Here is a 13838-nt window from a genome sequence, read left to right as displayed (position 1 = left end):
CTTAATACCGATTACTGTTTTCATTTTGAACTGGAAGTCATGTAAATTAACATTGTTTGAGCTGGGTAGCCATATAAATTCAGTTTTTTTTTTTAAAAAATGAATAAAATGTCCACACATTTATCACTTCTTTTGGTGGAGCTAAAGTTGCTGCTGTCAAACAGGGAGCGGGGTCTTTTTTTTTTTTTTTTTTTAATGCTTATATGTACGTAATTTCTGGGAATGGCTGAAAAAGTGCTGTCCCGGTGCCTGGAAGCTGTACGGGTCTGGATGGGGAGAAACAGACTCAGGCTCAATCCCTCCAAGACGGAGTGGCTGTGGATGCCGGCACCCCGGTACAGTCAGCTGCATCCGCAGCTGACTGTTGGGGGCGAGTTAGTGGCCCCAAAGGAGATGGTTCGCAACTTGGGCGTCCTCCTGGATGGACGGCTGTCCTTTGATGAACATCTGGCGGCCGTCTCCAGGAGGGCCTTTTACCAAGTCCGCTTGGTCCGCCAGTTGCATCCCTTCCTTGACCGGGATGCCTTATGCACAGTCACTCACGCTCTGGTTACATCTCGGTTGGATTACTGCAATGCTCTCTACATGGGGCTGCCTTTGAGGTGCACCCGGAGGCTGCAGTTAGTCCAGAATGCGGCTGCGCGAGTAGTAATGGGAGCCGCTCGTGGCTCCCACGTAACACCACTGCTCCGTAGTCTGCACTGGCTTCCTGTGGTCTTTCGGGTGTGCTTCAAGATTTTGGTTACCACCTTTAAAACGCTCCATGGCTTAGGACCCGGGTACTTACGAGACCGCCTGCTGTTACCTTATGCCTCCCACCGACCCGTACGCTCTCATAGAGAGGGTCTCCTCAGGGTGCCGTCCGCTAAACAGTGTCGGCTGGTGGCCCCCAGGGGTAGGGCCTTCTCTGTGGGAGCATCGACGCTCTGGAATGAACTCCCCCCTGGCCTACGTCAAGTGCCTGATCTTCGGACCTTCCGTCGTGAGCTAAAAACATACTTATTTATTCAAGCGGGACTGGCATAATAGTTTGATTTTAAATTGGGGTTTTATTAATATTTTTAAATATTTTAAATTTAATTTTAATTATTAGCTGTTTTTGTAATTTTGATATGTTTTGTTTTAATTGTACAAATTTTGTATTTTATCTCCGGCTGTACACCGCCCTAAGTCCTTCGGGAGAAGGGCGGTATAAAAATTCAATAAATAATAATAATAAATAATAATAATAATAAAATGACCGTGGGAATTTTCAGTCAGATCCTTGCCTTTCTCCATTGATGCGGAGTAGAAAACACACAGACCAGAGTATGTTTCAAAATGTCAACTTTTAATAATTGCTTTTGTTGCCATGTTATGTCATGAGTTATAAAGGAGCTAGAAAAAAAAAGCATGAATTTCCAGGACAGGCTTGGGGTGTCTTCGCTTCAAAATGAAACATCCGAATGGAAGTTTTTAAGATCTCTAAATAGTTAGGGCTAACTGAAATACCAGCAGTCACTTTTCCTATCTGAATGGCCATCATTGTAAGAATTGGCAAGAATTTAGAGCAATTTTAAGTTTTGGGTAAATTTGGGTACATTTCATTACCCGAACCAGGTAATATCACCATTGCTGAAGGTACATTTTACCCAGTGCTGCCTTCTAGCACTGATGATGTTACCTAGTTGGGTACGTCTGCAAGAAAACAACCAAGCTGAGAGAGCACCAAGGACCTTTATTTCAAACCTGAGCCACAAATATTCTCCTTTATCAATTCCCATGAATGCCAGGGCTGGAATGATCTCCACATCAGGGGAAGCAAGCACTTAATACCGATTACTGTTTTCATTTTGAACTGGAAGTCATGTAAATTAACATTGTTTGAGCTGGGTAGCCATATAAATTCTTTTTAAAAAAAAAAATAATGAATAAAATGTCCACACATTCATCACTTCTTTTGGTGGTGCTAAAGTTGCTGCTGTCGAACAGGGAGCGGGGTCTTTTTTTTTTTTTTTTTTTAAATGCTTATATGTACGTAATTTCTGGGAATGGCTGAAAAAGTGCTGTCCCGGTGCCTGGAAGCTGTACGGGTCTGGATGGGGAGAAACAGACTCAGGCTCAATCCCTCCAAGACGGAGTGGCTGTGGATGCCGGCACCCCGGTACAGTCAGCTGCATCCGCAGCTGACTGTTGAAGCAGTTAGTGGCCCCAAAGGAGATGGTTCGCAACTTGGGCGTCCTCCTGGATGGACGGCTGTCCTTTGATGAACATCTGGCGGCCGTCTCCAGGAGGGCCTTTTACCAAGTCCGCTTGGTCCGCCAGTTGCATCCCTTCCTTGACCGGGATGCCTTATGCACAGTCACTCACGCTCTGGTTACGTCTCGGTTGGATTACTGCAATGCTCTCTACATGGGGCTGCCTTTGAGGTGCACCCGGAGGCTGCAGTTAGTCCAGAATGCGGCTGCGCGAGTAGTAATGGGAGCCGCTCGTGGCTCCCACGTAACACCACTGCTCCGTAGTCTGCACTGGCTTCCTGTGGTCTTTCGGGTGCGCTTCAAGATTTTGGTTACCACCTTTAAAGCGCTCCATGGCTTAGGACCCGGGTACTTACGAGACCGCCTGCTGTTACCCTATGCCTCCCACCGACCCGTACGCTCTCATAGAGAGGGTCTCCTCAGGGTGCCGTCCGCCAAACAGTGTCGGCTGGCGGCCCCCAGGGGTAGGGCCTTCTCTGTGGGAGCATCGACGCTCTGGAATGAACTCCCCTGGCCTCGTCAAGTGCCTGATCTTGGACCTTCCGTCATGAGCTAAAAACATACTTATTTATTCAAGCGGGACTGGCATAATAGTTTGATTTTAAATTGGGGTTTTATTAATATTTTTAAATATTTTAAATTTAATTTTAATTATTAGCTGTTTTTGTAATTTTGATATGTTTTAATTTGTTTTAATTGTACAAATTTTGTATTTTATCTCCGGCTGTACACCGCCCTGAGTCCTTCGGGAGAAGGGCGGTATAAAAATTCAATAAATAATAATAATAAATAATAATAATAATAAAATGACCGTGGGAATTTTCAGTCAGATCCTTGCCTTTCTCCATTGATGCGGAGTAGAAAACACACAGACCAGAGTATGTTTCAAAATGTCAACTTTTAATAATTGCTTTTGTTGCCATGTTATGTCATGAGTTATAAAGGAGCTAGAAAAAAAAAGCATGAATTTCCAGGACAGGCTTGGGGTGTATTTTAAAAACATCCTAACTGATTAGATCAGGGGTCTTCAAACTTGGCACCTTTAGGACTTGTGGACTTCAACTCCCTGAATTCTCTAGCCAGCTATGCTGGTTGGAGAATTCTGGGGGTTGAAGTCCACAAGTTTTAAAGCTGCCAAGTTTGAAGACCTCTGGATTAGATAAATACATCTGGCACTTTATAGAGTTCATCTGGACACAAGACCATGTCAAGACCCTCAAGGCAGCTACGGGAACAATCCAATCCTGATTCGAGGCCCCCCTCCAACCAATTTTTCCAGGTTCAGCATTTCCAGATGTATGGAGCAAAAATTATGTCAATGTGCCTGCCAAACATCTTGGTATATCAATAATTCCTACGCTTAATTGTTCAACGGGCCAACACTAATGCTAAAAGCACTTCAAAAACTAAAGTACAAGAAGAATAAAAACTTACAAAAATTCTTCAGACATCCCAAGGTTATGCTCAAGTACGTGTTATCCTTTTTTTTAAAAAAAATACATAAGCTAAGTGGATATGTAGTGACAAGAAGGCATTCTCCCGTGGTTATCTGGGCATCAACGATGCTTGTTCAGCTTATAAAAAGAATCAGTTCCTGGAACTCCTCTCTTTACGCACAACCAGATAGTGCTTAAATCAAGGGGAGGCTAAGTACATGATTTAGAGGCAGGCCTGTAGCAGGAGCAAAGATTTTTTTAAAAAAAGGAAGAAACAACACAACAGTTGCTAAAAGAGAAACAAGGCTTCTGGCTCTCCTGTAACTGTAAAAATGGGGGAAAAATCTAGGTTATTCCCTGAAGGTCACCCATTCAGCCTTCAGAACCGATCCAAGAGCTTTTACTCAAAAGTGCCTAAACTACAAGTGTAGCATTGCCTGAAGCCAAAGTGCTTGAACAGTTAATATTTCCTTCAGCGTTATACATTGCCAGAAGCGATGCTAAGGTTGCTTATTGTGGCAAGGCTGCGCTTCCGTACAGAGAAAAACGGTTTTAACAGGTTTAAACTTCTCAAGATGAAACCTACAAAAAACTCTAGGCGGTGCAGATGAGCTGGTTATCTGTAGTCGTCTCTCTCAACTCGGAACCCTAAATTTGTGGATTCTCCCCCACCCCATATTATATATAAAAAAAGGACTAGCTTGAACGGAGGCTAACTGAGAATCATATCCACTACGGCTAAGTGAGAAAGGGGGTTTTCTGTGTAAACTTCTCATAAGCTTTTTTTCCAACGGGACTCAGAACACGGTGTGTCAGGCTGAGACGAGGGAGCCGTTTATGTGAAGGTCAGACCGGCTTCGTTGTACACTTTGAAGACTTTCTCAATCGCATTGACGTAGGCGGCTGTTCTCAGGTCCAGACCGAGGTTGTACTTCATGGCGGTACGCATGATTTGCTGCGGGACATTAAAAATGGTAAAGTTAGGACTCCCAGAGATGTTCGCTATGCTTTTTAAAAAAAATATGCATGGGAAACTGTTGAATAGTCATGAAGATTTTGCCTTCGTGTTTATTTTCTGAAAGGCTTGTGGGTAATCTGCATACTTGTAAATCAAACCTGGAAAACCAAGGCTCCTGGGAAGATTACTGGAGTCCAATTACTATTAGCTTTAGCTAATACCCTGGTTCAGAGAGTAGAAGCTGAGGAATATCTATAGCAGAGGTATCAAACTTGATTTCATTGAGGGCTGCATCAGGGTTGTGATTGACCTCAAGGGGGCCGATGTGTGTGTGTGGCGAGGGGGGCCATGGCCAGCTCTACATCACTTGTGTCAGGGGCGCCTGTGGTAGCCCGATCATTCTGCCAGCAAAAAGAAGCTCCCAAGTTCCATTTTTGGCCGCAACGGCCTCCTGCAACCTTCTGCCAGCGAAAATGGACCCTGGAAGGGTTTCCAGGGAGGCCCTGGGGCCAGATCCAAGAACCCAGCTGTTCTGATTTAAGTTTCCCAAGAGTATGAAGCAGACTCCTTGTCCCGAAAAAAATTCCTTTTTGTGAATTCCTCTCATTCACATCCAGCAGTCTTTCAAAGGAGAATTTAGTCACAGACCTTATCTGGCTTGGAGAGCTGCCAGGCCGATATTTTCAAAACTTGGCAAGGAATCTCGGAGAGTCATGAACCAATTAAGCGAACTAATTGTCTCCTGCAAATTCCACTCCCCTTTTGCTCTTCTATATTTCCTATGGAAGAGGCCATTCACCGTCCACCTTTGGCTTTACTCCTGAGTTGACCCTTGTTCCTTAGCTGTTCCCTTCTCCTGGCAGCTCTGCACATCCGCACACTGGGAACAGGTTCCAGCTGTTCTTCTGTCCCACTTTGAAGGCAGCTGACAACTGTCAGACAGCCCTGGCCCCCTCTCTGCCTCTGACGCAGAGCCCTCATCAGAGCTTTCCCCAAATTCCAGGACTGGCCCATGTTCCTTCCCAACCTCCACACTGTCTGAGTCTGCCACCAGCTCCACTGGCGGGCCATAACATCCCCGGGCTGGATCCGGCCTCCAGGCCTTGAGTTTGACACCCCTAATCTAGAGGGGTTACCCATTATGCTTTTATTCAAAGATCTATCCATTGCACTTTTTTTTTGTAATGGAGGAATTCAAAACTCAGCTAGTTGTGAAACTGCATGAAAATAAGGACATAGTTAAAGATAATTTCCAATGGCCAACTCCAGCACTGGAGATTTTTAAGAAGAGATCTGAAATGGTACAGGTAATTCTCTACTTACAACAGTTCATTTAGTAACTGTTCAAAGTTACAATGGCATTGAAATAAGTGACTTATGGCAGTTTTTCACATTTACGACTGTTGCAGCATCAAAATTCAGATGTTTAGCAACTGACTCATATTTATGACGGTTGCAGTGTCCTGGGGATCCCCTTTGAGACCTTCTGACAAGTCAATGGGGGAGCCAGATTCACTTAACAACCGTGTTACTAACTTAAGAACTGAAGTGATTCACCTAGTAACTATGGCAGGAAAAGTCATAAAATGGGGCAAAACTCACTTAAGAAATGTTAGCAACAGAAATACCAGTGTATAGGGTCTTCTGCTTGAGCAGAGGGCTGGACTAGAAGACTTTCAGGGCCCTTCCAGCTCTGTTATCCTGCTTGTCACAAGACAGCAACCAAGAGAAACTGCCACTTCCTCTGGCTAAGCTGACATGTTGAACAATGCAATTACATATATGCTTATATTGAGTTCTGTCCTTTCCATAAACTTCTTCATAGCCTTTGCCTCAAGTCCTCTTCCCCAGTCGTGTTCCTAGAAATCCTACCTTCTCCTCTCTAAATGCAGAAAGCCTCATTGCTAATGGCAATAGGGGCCGTGGTTAGCTCAGGCTGGTTAGAAGCCTGTTATTAGAACACAGAAGCCTGCAATTACTGCAGGTTCAAGCCCAGCCCAAGGTTGACTCAGCCTTCCATCCTTTATAAGGTAGGTAAAATGAGGACCCAGATTGTTGGGGGGGCAATAAGTTGACTTTGTAAATATATACAAATAGAATGAGACTATTGCCTTATACACTGTAAGCCGCCCTGAGTCTTCGGAGAAGGGTGGGATATAAATGTAAATTTAAAAAAAAACACATTAATAATCATGGCTACCCTCTGCTTTTCATTGCTAATCTTTCCACCATAAGGCAAGCAAAATAAGGCAGAAAGAGTTGACAAACAGGAATAGACCAATGACTCTGACCTCTCAGATGAGGTCCATTTAATGTTTCATAGCTGTGCGATACGTACCCGTGCGGATCGCTCCATGGTGTAAGCCAAACCCGAATGCACAATGTCTTTTTCAGAGGCACCCTGTGTGGAAAAGAACAGCCATCACAATCCCAGTCTAAAGCCACCGATCAGAGGCTGGTTTGGCTTAAAGGGTCAAACTCCCCTTTTCTAATGTCACTTCTACGTACTGCCTTTTGATGGAAATTGGTTAATTGAAAGAGCGGAGGTGGCGCAGTGGTTAGAATGCAGTACTGCAGGATTAACTCACTGCCAGCAGTTCGATCTTGACCGGCTCACAGTTGATGCAGCTTTCCATCCTTCGGAGGTCAGTAAAATGAGGAGCCAGATTGTTGGGGGCAAGAGGCTGACTCTGTAAAGCGCTTGGAGAGGGCTGTAAAGTACTGTGAAGCGGTATATAAGTCTAAGGGCTATTGCTATTCGAACATCAACAGGGTTGGTAGAGGTATATATACCTGCCAAGCTGAAAGAAATTCATATGCAATGTACTTATTGCATACTGGAATTAATGCACATTATTCTAACAATATTAAGTTTAGATTTCACTTGGGAAAATCGTTTCTGACTAGTTTCTAGTCAGAACTGTAATAATGGTAAGTCCTTGACTTACAACCATTCATTTAGTGACTGTTCAAAGTCACAACAGTGACTTATGATCGTTTTTCACACTTGCGACCATTGAAGCTTCCCCATGGTCACATGATCAAAATTCAGAGGCTTGGCAACTGACTCATTTATGACGGTTGCAGTGTCCCAGGGTCATGTGATCATCCTCTGTGATTCTTTGACAAGCAAATTCAATGGAGAAACCAGATTCAGTTAACAACCTTAACATCTGCAGTGATTCACTTAAATAACCAGGGCAAGGTAGGTCATAAAATGGGACATTCACTTAATATCTGTCTTGCTTAGCAACAGAAATTTTTGACTCAATTGTGGTCATAATTCAAGGACTACCTGTATTTGAAATTCTTATTAGTTCATTTATTTATTATAAATACGAACTGAGCCAAAACTTCAGCCTTCAACAGAGTTAGCAATAGCACTTTACGGTTAATGGTGTGTTTATGACTTTGTGTCTTCTGATGTTTTGCATGGAACCACATGAACTGCATAGCAATAGCAATAGCACTTGGTAGACTTATATACTGCTTCACAGTGCTTTTACAGCAGTTTTACAGAGTCAGTCTCTTGCCCCCAACAATTGGGGTCCTCGTTTTACCCACCTCGGAAGGATGGAAGGCTGAGCCAACCCTGAACCTGGTGAGATTTGAACTGTCAAACTGCAGGCAGCTGGCAGGCAGCAGAAGTAGCTTGCAGTGCTGCGCTCTAACCACTGCACGACCGTGGCTCATAAATTAAATTAGTTAAATGTGGCATTTTAGCTTCCTTCTTCAGAGTTTCCTATGGGTTTTGTTGCTGCATTATGTAGAGTTTGCTTAGACCTACATATTAAGGAAATAAAATTTTGCAAGCGCTACTTACAGATATTCTATCCTGGAATTCTGCAGTAGGCACAACTGGAATACTTCCCCCGTGTTTCCCAAACTTTCTTTCCAAGCTCTCCTGAACCGACACTAAAAGAAAGAAAACAGCCAGTGAAAACTCCTAGCCAAGGGAACTAACTGCATGTTCAAAAGACAGTTCTTCTCAGAGTAGAATCAACTTCCTTTTTCAATGTGCTGCCAAGGTAGATCTATTTCCATGTAAAGGGGGGCATTTCCTCTTAAATCCATTAATCTGTCAAAAGCATTCAGCAATGCAATGCCAGAACCCCACCAATATAGTTTCCAACCAAAACCAGCTAAAACCATCGGCAAGATGTGCCCCTGAAAGCAATTAAGGAGCCCAGACATGCCCACCGTTGGGCGAAGGCTGCTGTATGAAGGACAGAACCCATGAAACATACTTAGTAGATGGTAGTTTGAGTCCCTTTCATACTTGAAGGTCAGGCGGCCATAGCTGACGTGGTTCAGGTTCTTCAACCATTCAAAATAAGAAACAGTCACACCACCAGCATTTAAATAAAGGTCCTGTGGAAAGAATAAGGAGAAGAAGCAGACAACTTAAGCCATCTTCGGATAGGTTAGTAATGATCTAGATTGAACAGGCAGAAGATCACTAAGATGTACGTTTGATATGAAACGGGATGTAGGAGATGACCAGGCTTGGCCTGAAGAAGGGGTCAAATGCGTCATCAGTCTCAAGTCCCTTGGTGCCCACGAGAGATCGAAGTCCAGCCCACCTAGATTCTTAATACGTTTACTCTTATCTACCGTCAATTTGCTTTGGCCCTTAGTAGTTCAGATTCTTGTAGAGAGCCTCAGCTTGAAATAAACCTATATATTCATTTCTGAACTTCCTGGACTCCTGATCTTACAGTCATCGACTTAAAAGTGAAATGACAACTACAATTAAACACTTACTAACAGGTACATCAAATTTATGTTTGGCTCCAGGTCAAGGAGCTAAATGAACAGCAAATAATCCAAAAGAAAAAGAATTCACTGTTGATAGAATCTCAGGTGTCTATGTGTCTGTGTTTGATGTTTATTTTTATACTTCTTTCGCTGTATGCCACGCAGTCGCTTCTTGTGAGATGAGTGGCTGCACATATTTATACACGACTAAGTGAACAAAATTCAAGGCACTGAAAAAGGGTAAGGAGGCATCACACTGCAAAGAGTAGCAGAAAGGAATAAGCAACTGCCTTCGCATCCAGTTCAGCAACCCAGGAACCAGTTTCATGGTTTCAGGGAATGCATTTTTCCTCCCACTTGCCTTCATTCCTGGCTCTGAGCCAGCATGCAGGATGTAGTCCTCAACAACAAGGAAGTCTCTCAGAAACAGTTTCCTTCACTTTGTTCAATAGCTCAAAGTCTCCTCAGGTTGAAGAGCCTCCAATCAACTAGGTTACTCAACTAACCCTGAACATTTCTTGGAAACACAGGATGGAATTGTCAGGAATCAAGATGAAGTCCCATCCACTACCCGAGTAGCTGAGGAATTTTTGGGGGGAGTCAACCAAGCAAGAAGATCATGAAGATCCAAAGGTCCCATCTCTGCTTTATGGGGACTGATGATGACTGAGGAAGACTCATTTCTGCTTCCAAACTAAGCCATGGGCAAAGAGGAAGAGAGGGGTGAGTTCAATAGAACTTCCTGCCTTGTAGACCAAGATCAAAGACTTGCTAGGCCTGCAAGGGTCTCCCACCTTGGCAACTCTATGGCTTGTGGACTTCAACTCCCAGAATTCCTCAGCCAGGAATTCTGGGAGTTGGAAGTCCACAAGTCGTAAAGTTGCCAAGGTGGGAGACCCTTGTGCTAGGGTATGACTGAGGATGAATCAAAAAAGACATTCATATTTTTTTTTGTATCCAACCCAGCCAAAGGCAGACAGCCTTCATAATCTAATTTGCTACTAACAGAGCTATTTGCCCATTACATTCCTAAAAACAGATTAAAATCCATTCTGTTTATTTCAGAAAAATCCTGCCAAATAGTTATGTTTTTCAAAAAATTTAGAAGTTATCTCCATCAATCAACTTAACATTGTTTTTCACCCAAGACAGCAACTATCAAAAAGAACCTTACTGGAATAACCATGATGTTCCGTTCCAAGAATATCTTATCAGCTTCAGGGGTCGTGGGTCCATTAGCACCTTCAGCAATGATCTGGAAAGAACATCAGAGCATCACCGTTAAGCCCACGAAATCTTTAACGGAGGCAGCGATAGGAGCTGGTGGAGAACAAAGTCTCAGCTGGAGGAACTGAGAAAGCTCAGATGACCCCATCCATCTTACTTTCGCTCTGACGTTGTGGGCGTTGGCTTTTGTCAACTGTTTTTCACTAGCTGCCGGGATGAGGATGTCACAATCGGTTTCAAGAATGTGGCAGTCAAGAGCCTGGGCTTTTGGATAGGTGAGAATGGATCCGTGTTGCTGTTGAGAGAACAATGGGAATTAGTGTCTTAACAGAACAGAATAACAGAATTGGAAGTGACCTTGGAAGTCTTCTAATCCAACCTCCCCGCTCAAGCAGGAGACCCTATACAACATTTCAGACAAATGTCCAATCTCTTCTTGAAAGCCTCCAGTGATGCGTGCACCCACAACATATGAAGGCAAGCCGTTCCACTGTTTAATTCTTCACACTAACAGGAAATTTCTCTCTAAGTTCTATGTTTGTTCTCTCCTTGATTAGTTTCCATCCGTTACTTCTTGTTCTGCCTTCGGGTGCTTTGAAGAATAGGTTGGCCCCTTCTTCTTTGTGGCGGCCCCTCAAATATTGGAACACTGCTATCATGTCCCCTCTAGTCCTTCTCTTCATTAGACTAGGCATAACTCAAACATACCACACCATTTTTTTCCAGGGGAAAATTTTGCTTAGCTTCCCCATTTTTGTGTGCTCCTCCTCATTAGTCAACATCCTACTTGGGAGTTTCGTCCCCTATTGATATTTTCTAAAGACCTAAAGCTTGACTGCCTCACTCAAGCAAATCTAATTTAAAGTTCTTTCCAATCTGAAGCCTTTGTTTTGTTTACCATAAAGGTAAACACTAACTAATATAGTAACGGAATGACTGCTAAGCTTCATAGCCAGTGAAACAGGACATTAAACAATGCTAAACTATTTTGCATACCAGTTTATAATCTTCCAACTCCTTTGGGTCAAGTCCATCAGGATTCCAGATAGCACCATCTTTTTCTCCAATAGCTATACATTTTGCTCCATAGCGATGAAGGTATCTCATAGAATGCAAACCTACGTTGCCAAATCCCTGTTTTTTAAAAAAGTGAAAATAAGTTTTGAATTAGCCTCCCTCAAACCTCTATTTTTCTTGAAGCAGCTTCATGAAGCACAACAACTTTCTAAAGAGCCCTGGTGGTGCAGTGGTTAAAATGCAGAATTGCAGGCTGACTCTGCCCACTGCCAGGAGTTCAATCCCGACTGGCTCAAGGTTGACTCAGCCTTCCATCCTTCCAAGGTCGGTAAAACGAGGACCCTGATTGTTTGGGGCAATATACTGATTCCATAAACCGCTTAGAGAGGGCTATAAAAGCACTCGGTATATAAGTCTAAGTGCTATTGCTAAAGGAAAGACTCAAAGCCACCCTATTCATGGCCATTCATGGGTAGACAGCCGGTACAATGGCTGGACTGACATGAAAAAAATGCCATTTACATGTTACTTGTAATAATTCACTATGAATTATTCGCTATACATTTAATGTGAGAGAAATATTCTTCCAATATTTTATTTTTTATTCAAAAATCAAGGCTTCACTCTTAATGACAGGATATACAGTGATACTGTATATCCTTGCCATTTTCTTGGTTTGATATGCCAATAATTTATCATTGCCACATCCCGAAATGTACTTTTCCTTTTGTGACTTCCTAGTTCAGGGTCCAGTCCTAGATCATTTGATCATAAATTTATTACTGAATATGTGCATTCGTCGAATTTCTGCAGAGAACCACACAGAACAGTATTCCTCCAGTTTTGAGGAAGACAGGTCTAACATACACAGTGGTGGGAATCAGCCGATTCGGGCAAACCGGTTGTTAAATTGCTGGCTGGCCCCGCCCCTTCCAGGAGTCCCCCCCCGCCCCCTGTTTTTGCTCCCAGGGAAGTACAGGAGGCAATGTGCTGCCTGTCACACCCCGTGGCCACGCCCACACAGCCAATCGTTAGGGCAGAGAACCGGTTGTTAAATTATTTGAATCCCACCACTGAGCATATACAGTATATTCCTGATTTAAAGCTTGGGTGCCTCATGTATATGAATAACTGAACAGAACACCTAAGACAGTGACTTCCCTGCCTGAAGATGAATTAAGGATATCAATGCCTTATCGCAAGGCAATCTAAGTCTTAAGGCATCATCGCTCCCTTTCCACCCCCATGTGACTCTTGTAAATCCAGTACCTGGATGGCAAAAGTTTTATCTCCAAATCCTGGAGTCATCCCCAAGAGGCTCATGTACGATGCTTCATTGATGAAGTTCTCAATCCCGTGAAAGACGCCACGACCCGTGGCAGAGATGCGGCCGTGGATGCCACCCTGGCTGATGGGTTTTCCCGTCACACAGGCATGGGCATTGATGTCCTGCGAAAGAAAGGAGGACATTCAGAAGGTGGAATGGGATGGGCAGATGTTCTCAAAACTTCAACTGTCAGGTCTGCCAGGTTCAGCTTGGCACCTCACAGGCATCCTGCCATCAAAGGCTATAGGGGGAGAGAGGATAGAAGGGCAATAAAGCTGTGTGTGTTTGTGATGGGATATAGGGAGGGAGAAATGACAGTTGATAAAAATCAGAGAAGCTCAGAACCAGTTTGTACCAGCAGTCAAGGCAAGGCACCCTGAGAAAGAATGTATTACCCCAAAACAGCTCAGCCTTTTCAAAACATTTAAGGGTGTTCTGATCGGCTGAAGATGGACTGGTCATGAGATGAGAGCTGGGATAAGGGGAAACCTTTCTGTATCTTTTGAATGTAGGAAACCCAGATCTAGCCCAACTTTACTCCAGCCAACATCTTTTAGTAAAAGAACCTTTCGCTTCAACCAAGTGGAGTCGAGGGTCTTTCTTTCCTAAGGAATCAGATTGGGGCAGGCCTGACATCTACCCTGGCATGTGTTAATGCCTCCTCTCCTGACTTTTATCTTTACTGGATTTCGATATCTAAGAATGGCCATATTTATATATTCCTATGTGAGGAATAACTTTCTACACTGCGCTATGGACTTAGGACAAAGAAAAAGATGAAAAAGTCCTCCAGGTTTTGTGAAATCATTTGTTCTCCAGGTTTTGCTGACGTGATTTTTCAGAACAGTGGGCATTACTCCACTTTACCCTTGCTGGAA

At 43.6% G+C, this 13838-nt stretch overlaps 1 protein-coding gene across 2 annotated transcripts in view; it reads right to left on the bottom strand.

Moving 5' to 3' along the window:
- Nucleotides 1-3118: 3118 nt before the first annotated feature.
- The window catches only part of GLUD1 (glutamate dehydrogenase 1), a 37372-nt gene continuing 26652 nt past the window's right edge, over nucleotides 3119-13838 (bottom strand). For both annotated transcript variants that reach the window (XM_058187188.1, XM_058187189.1), the window contains exons 6-13: nucleotides 12903-13082; nucleotides 11613-11750; nucleotides 10774-10911; nucleotides 10564-10644; nucleotides 8879-9002; nucleotides 8455-8546; nucleotides 6970-7032; nucleotides 3119-4628 (exon numbers count right to left, since the gene is read on the bottom strand). In XM_058187188.1, the coding sequence (XP_058043171.1) occupies nucleotides 4509-4628; nucleotides 6970-7032; nucleotides 8455-8546; nucleotides 8879-9002; nucleotides 10564-10644; nucleotides 10774-10911; nucleotides 11613-11750; nucleotides 12903-13082 (936 nt within the window). In that variant the 3' untranslated portion in view covers nucleotides 3119-4508. The remainder of the gene's footprint in view (nucleotides 4629-6969; nucleotides 7033-8454; nucleotides 8547-8878; nucleotides 9003-10563; nucleotides 10645-10773; nucleotides 10912-11612; nucleotides 11751-12902; nucleotides 13083-13838) is intronic.

The sequence above is a fragment of the Ahaetulla prasina genome, chromosome 6, assembly GCF_028640845.1.
Source record: "Ahaetulla prasina isolate Xishuangbanna chromosome 6, ASM2864084v1, whole genome shotgun sequence".
Classification (NCBI taxonomy): Eukaryota; Metazoa; Chordata; class Lepidosauria; order Squamata; family Colubridae; genus Ahaetulla; species Ahaetulla prasina.
This window is presented reverse-complemented; position numbering and strand designations above follow the sequence as displayed.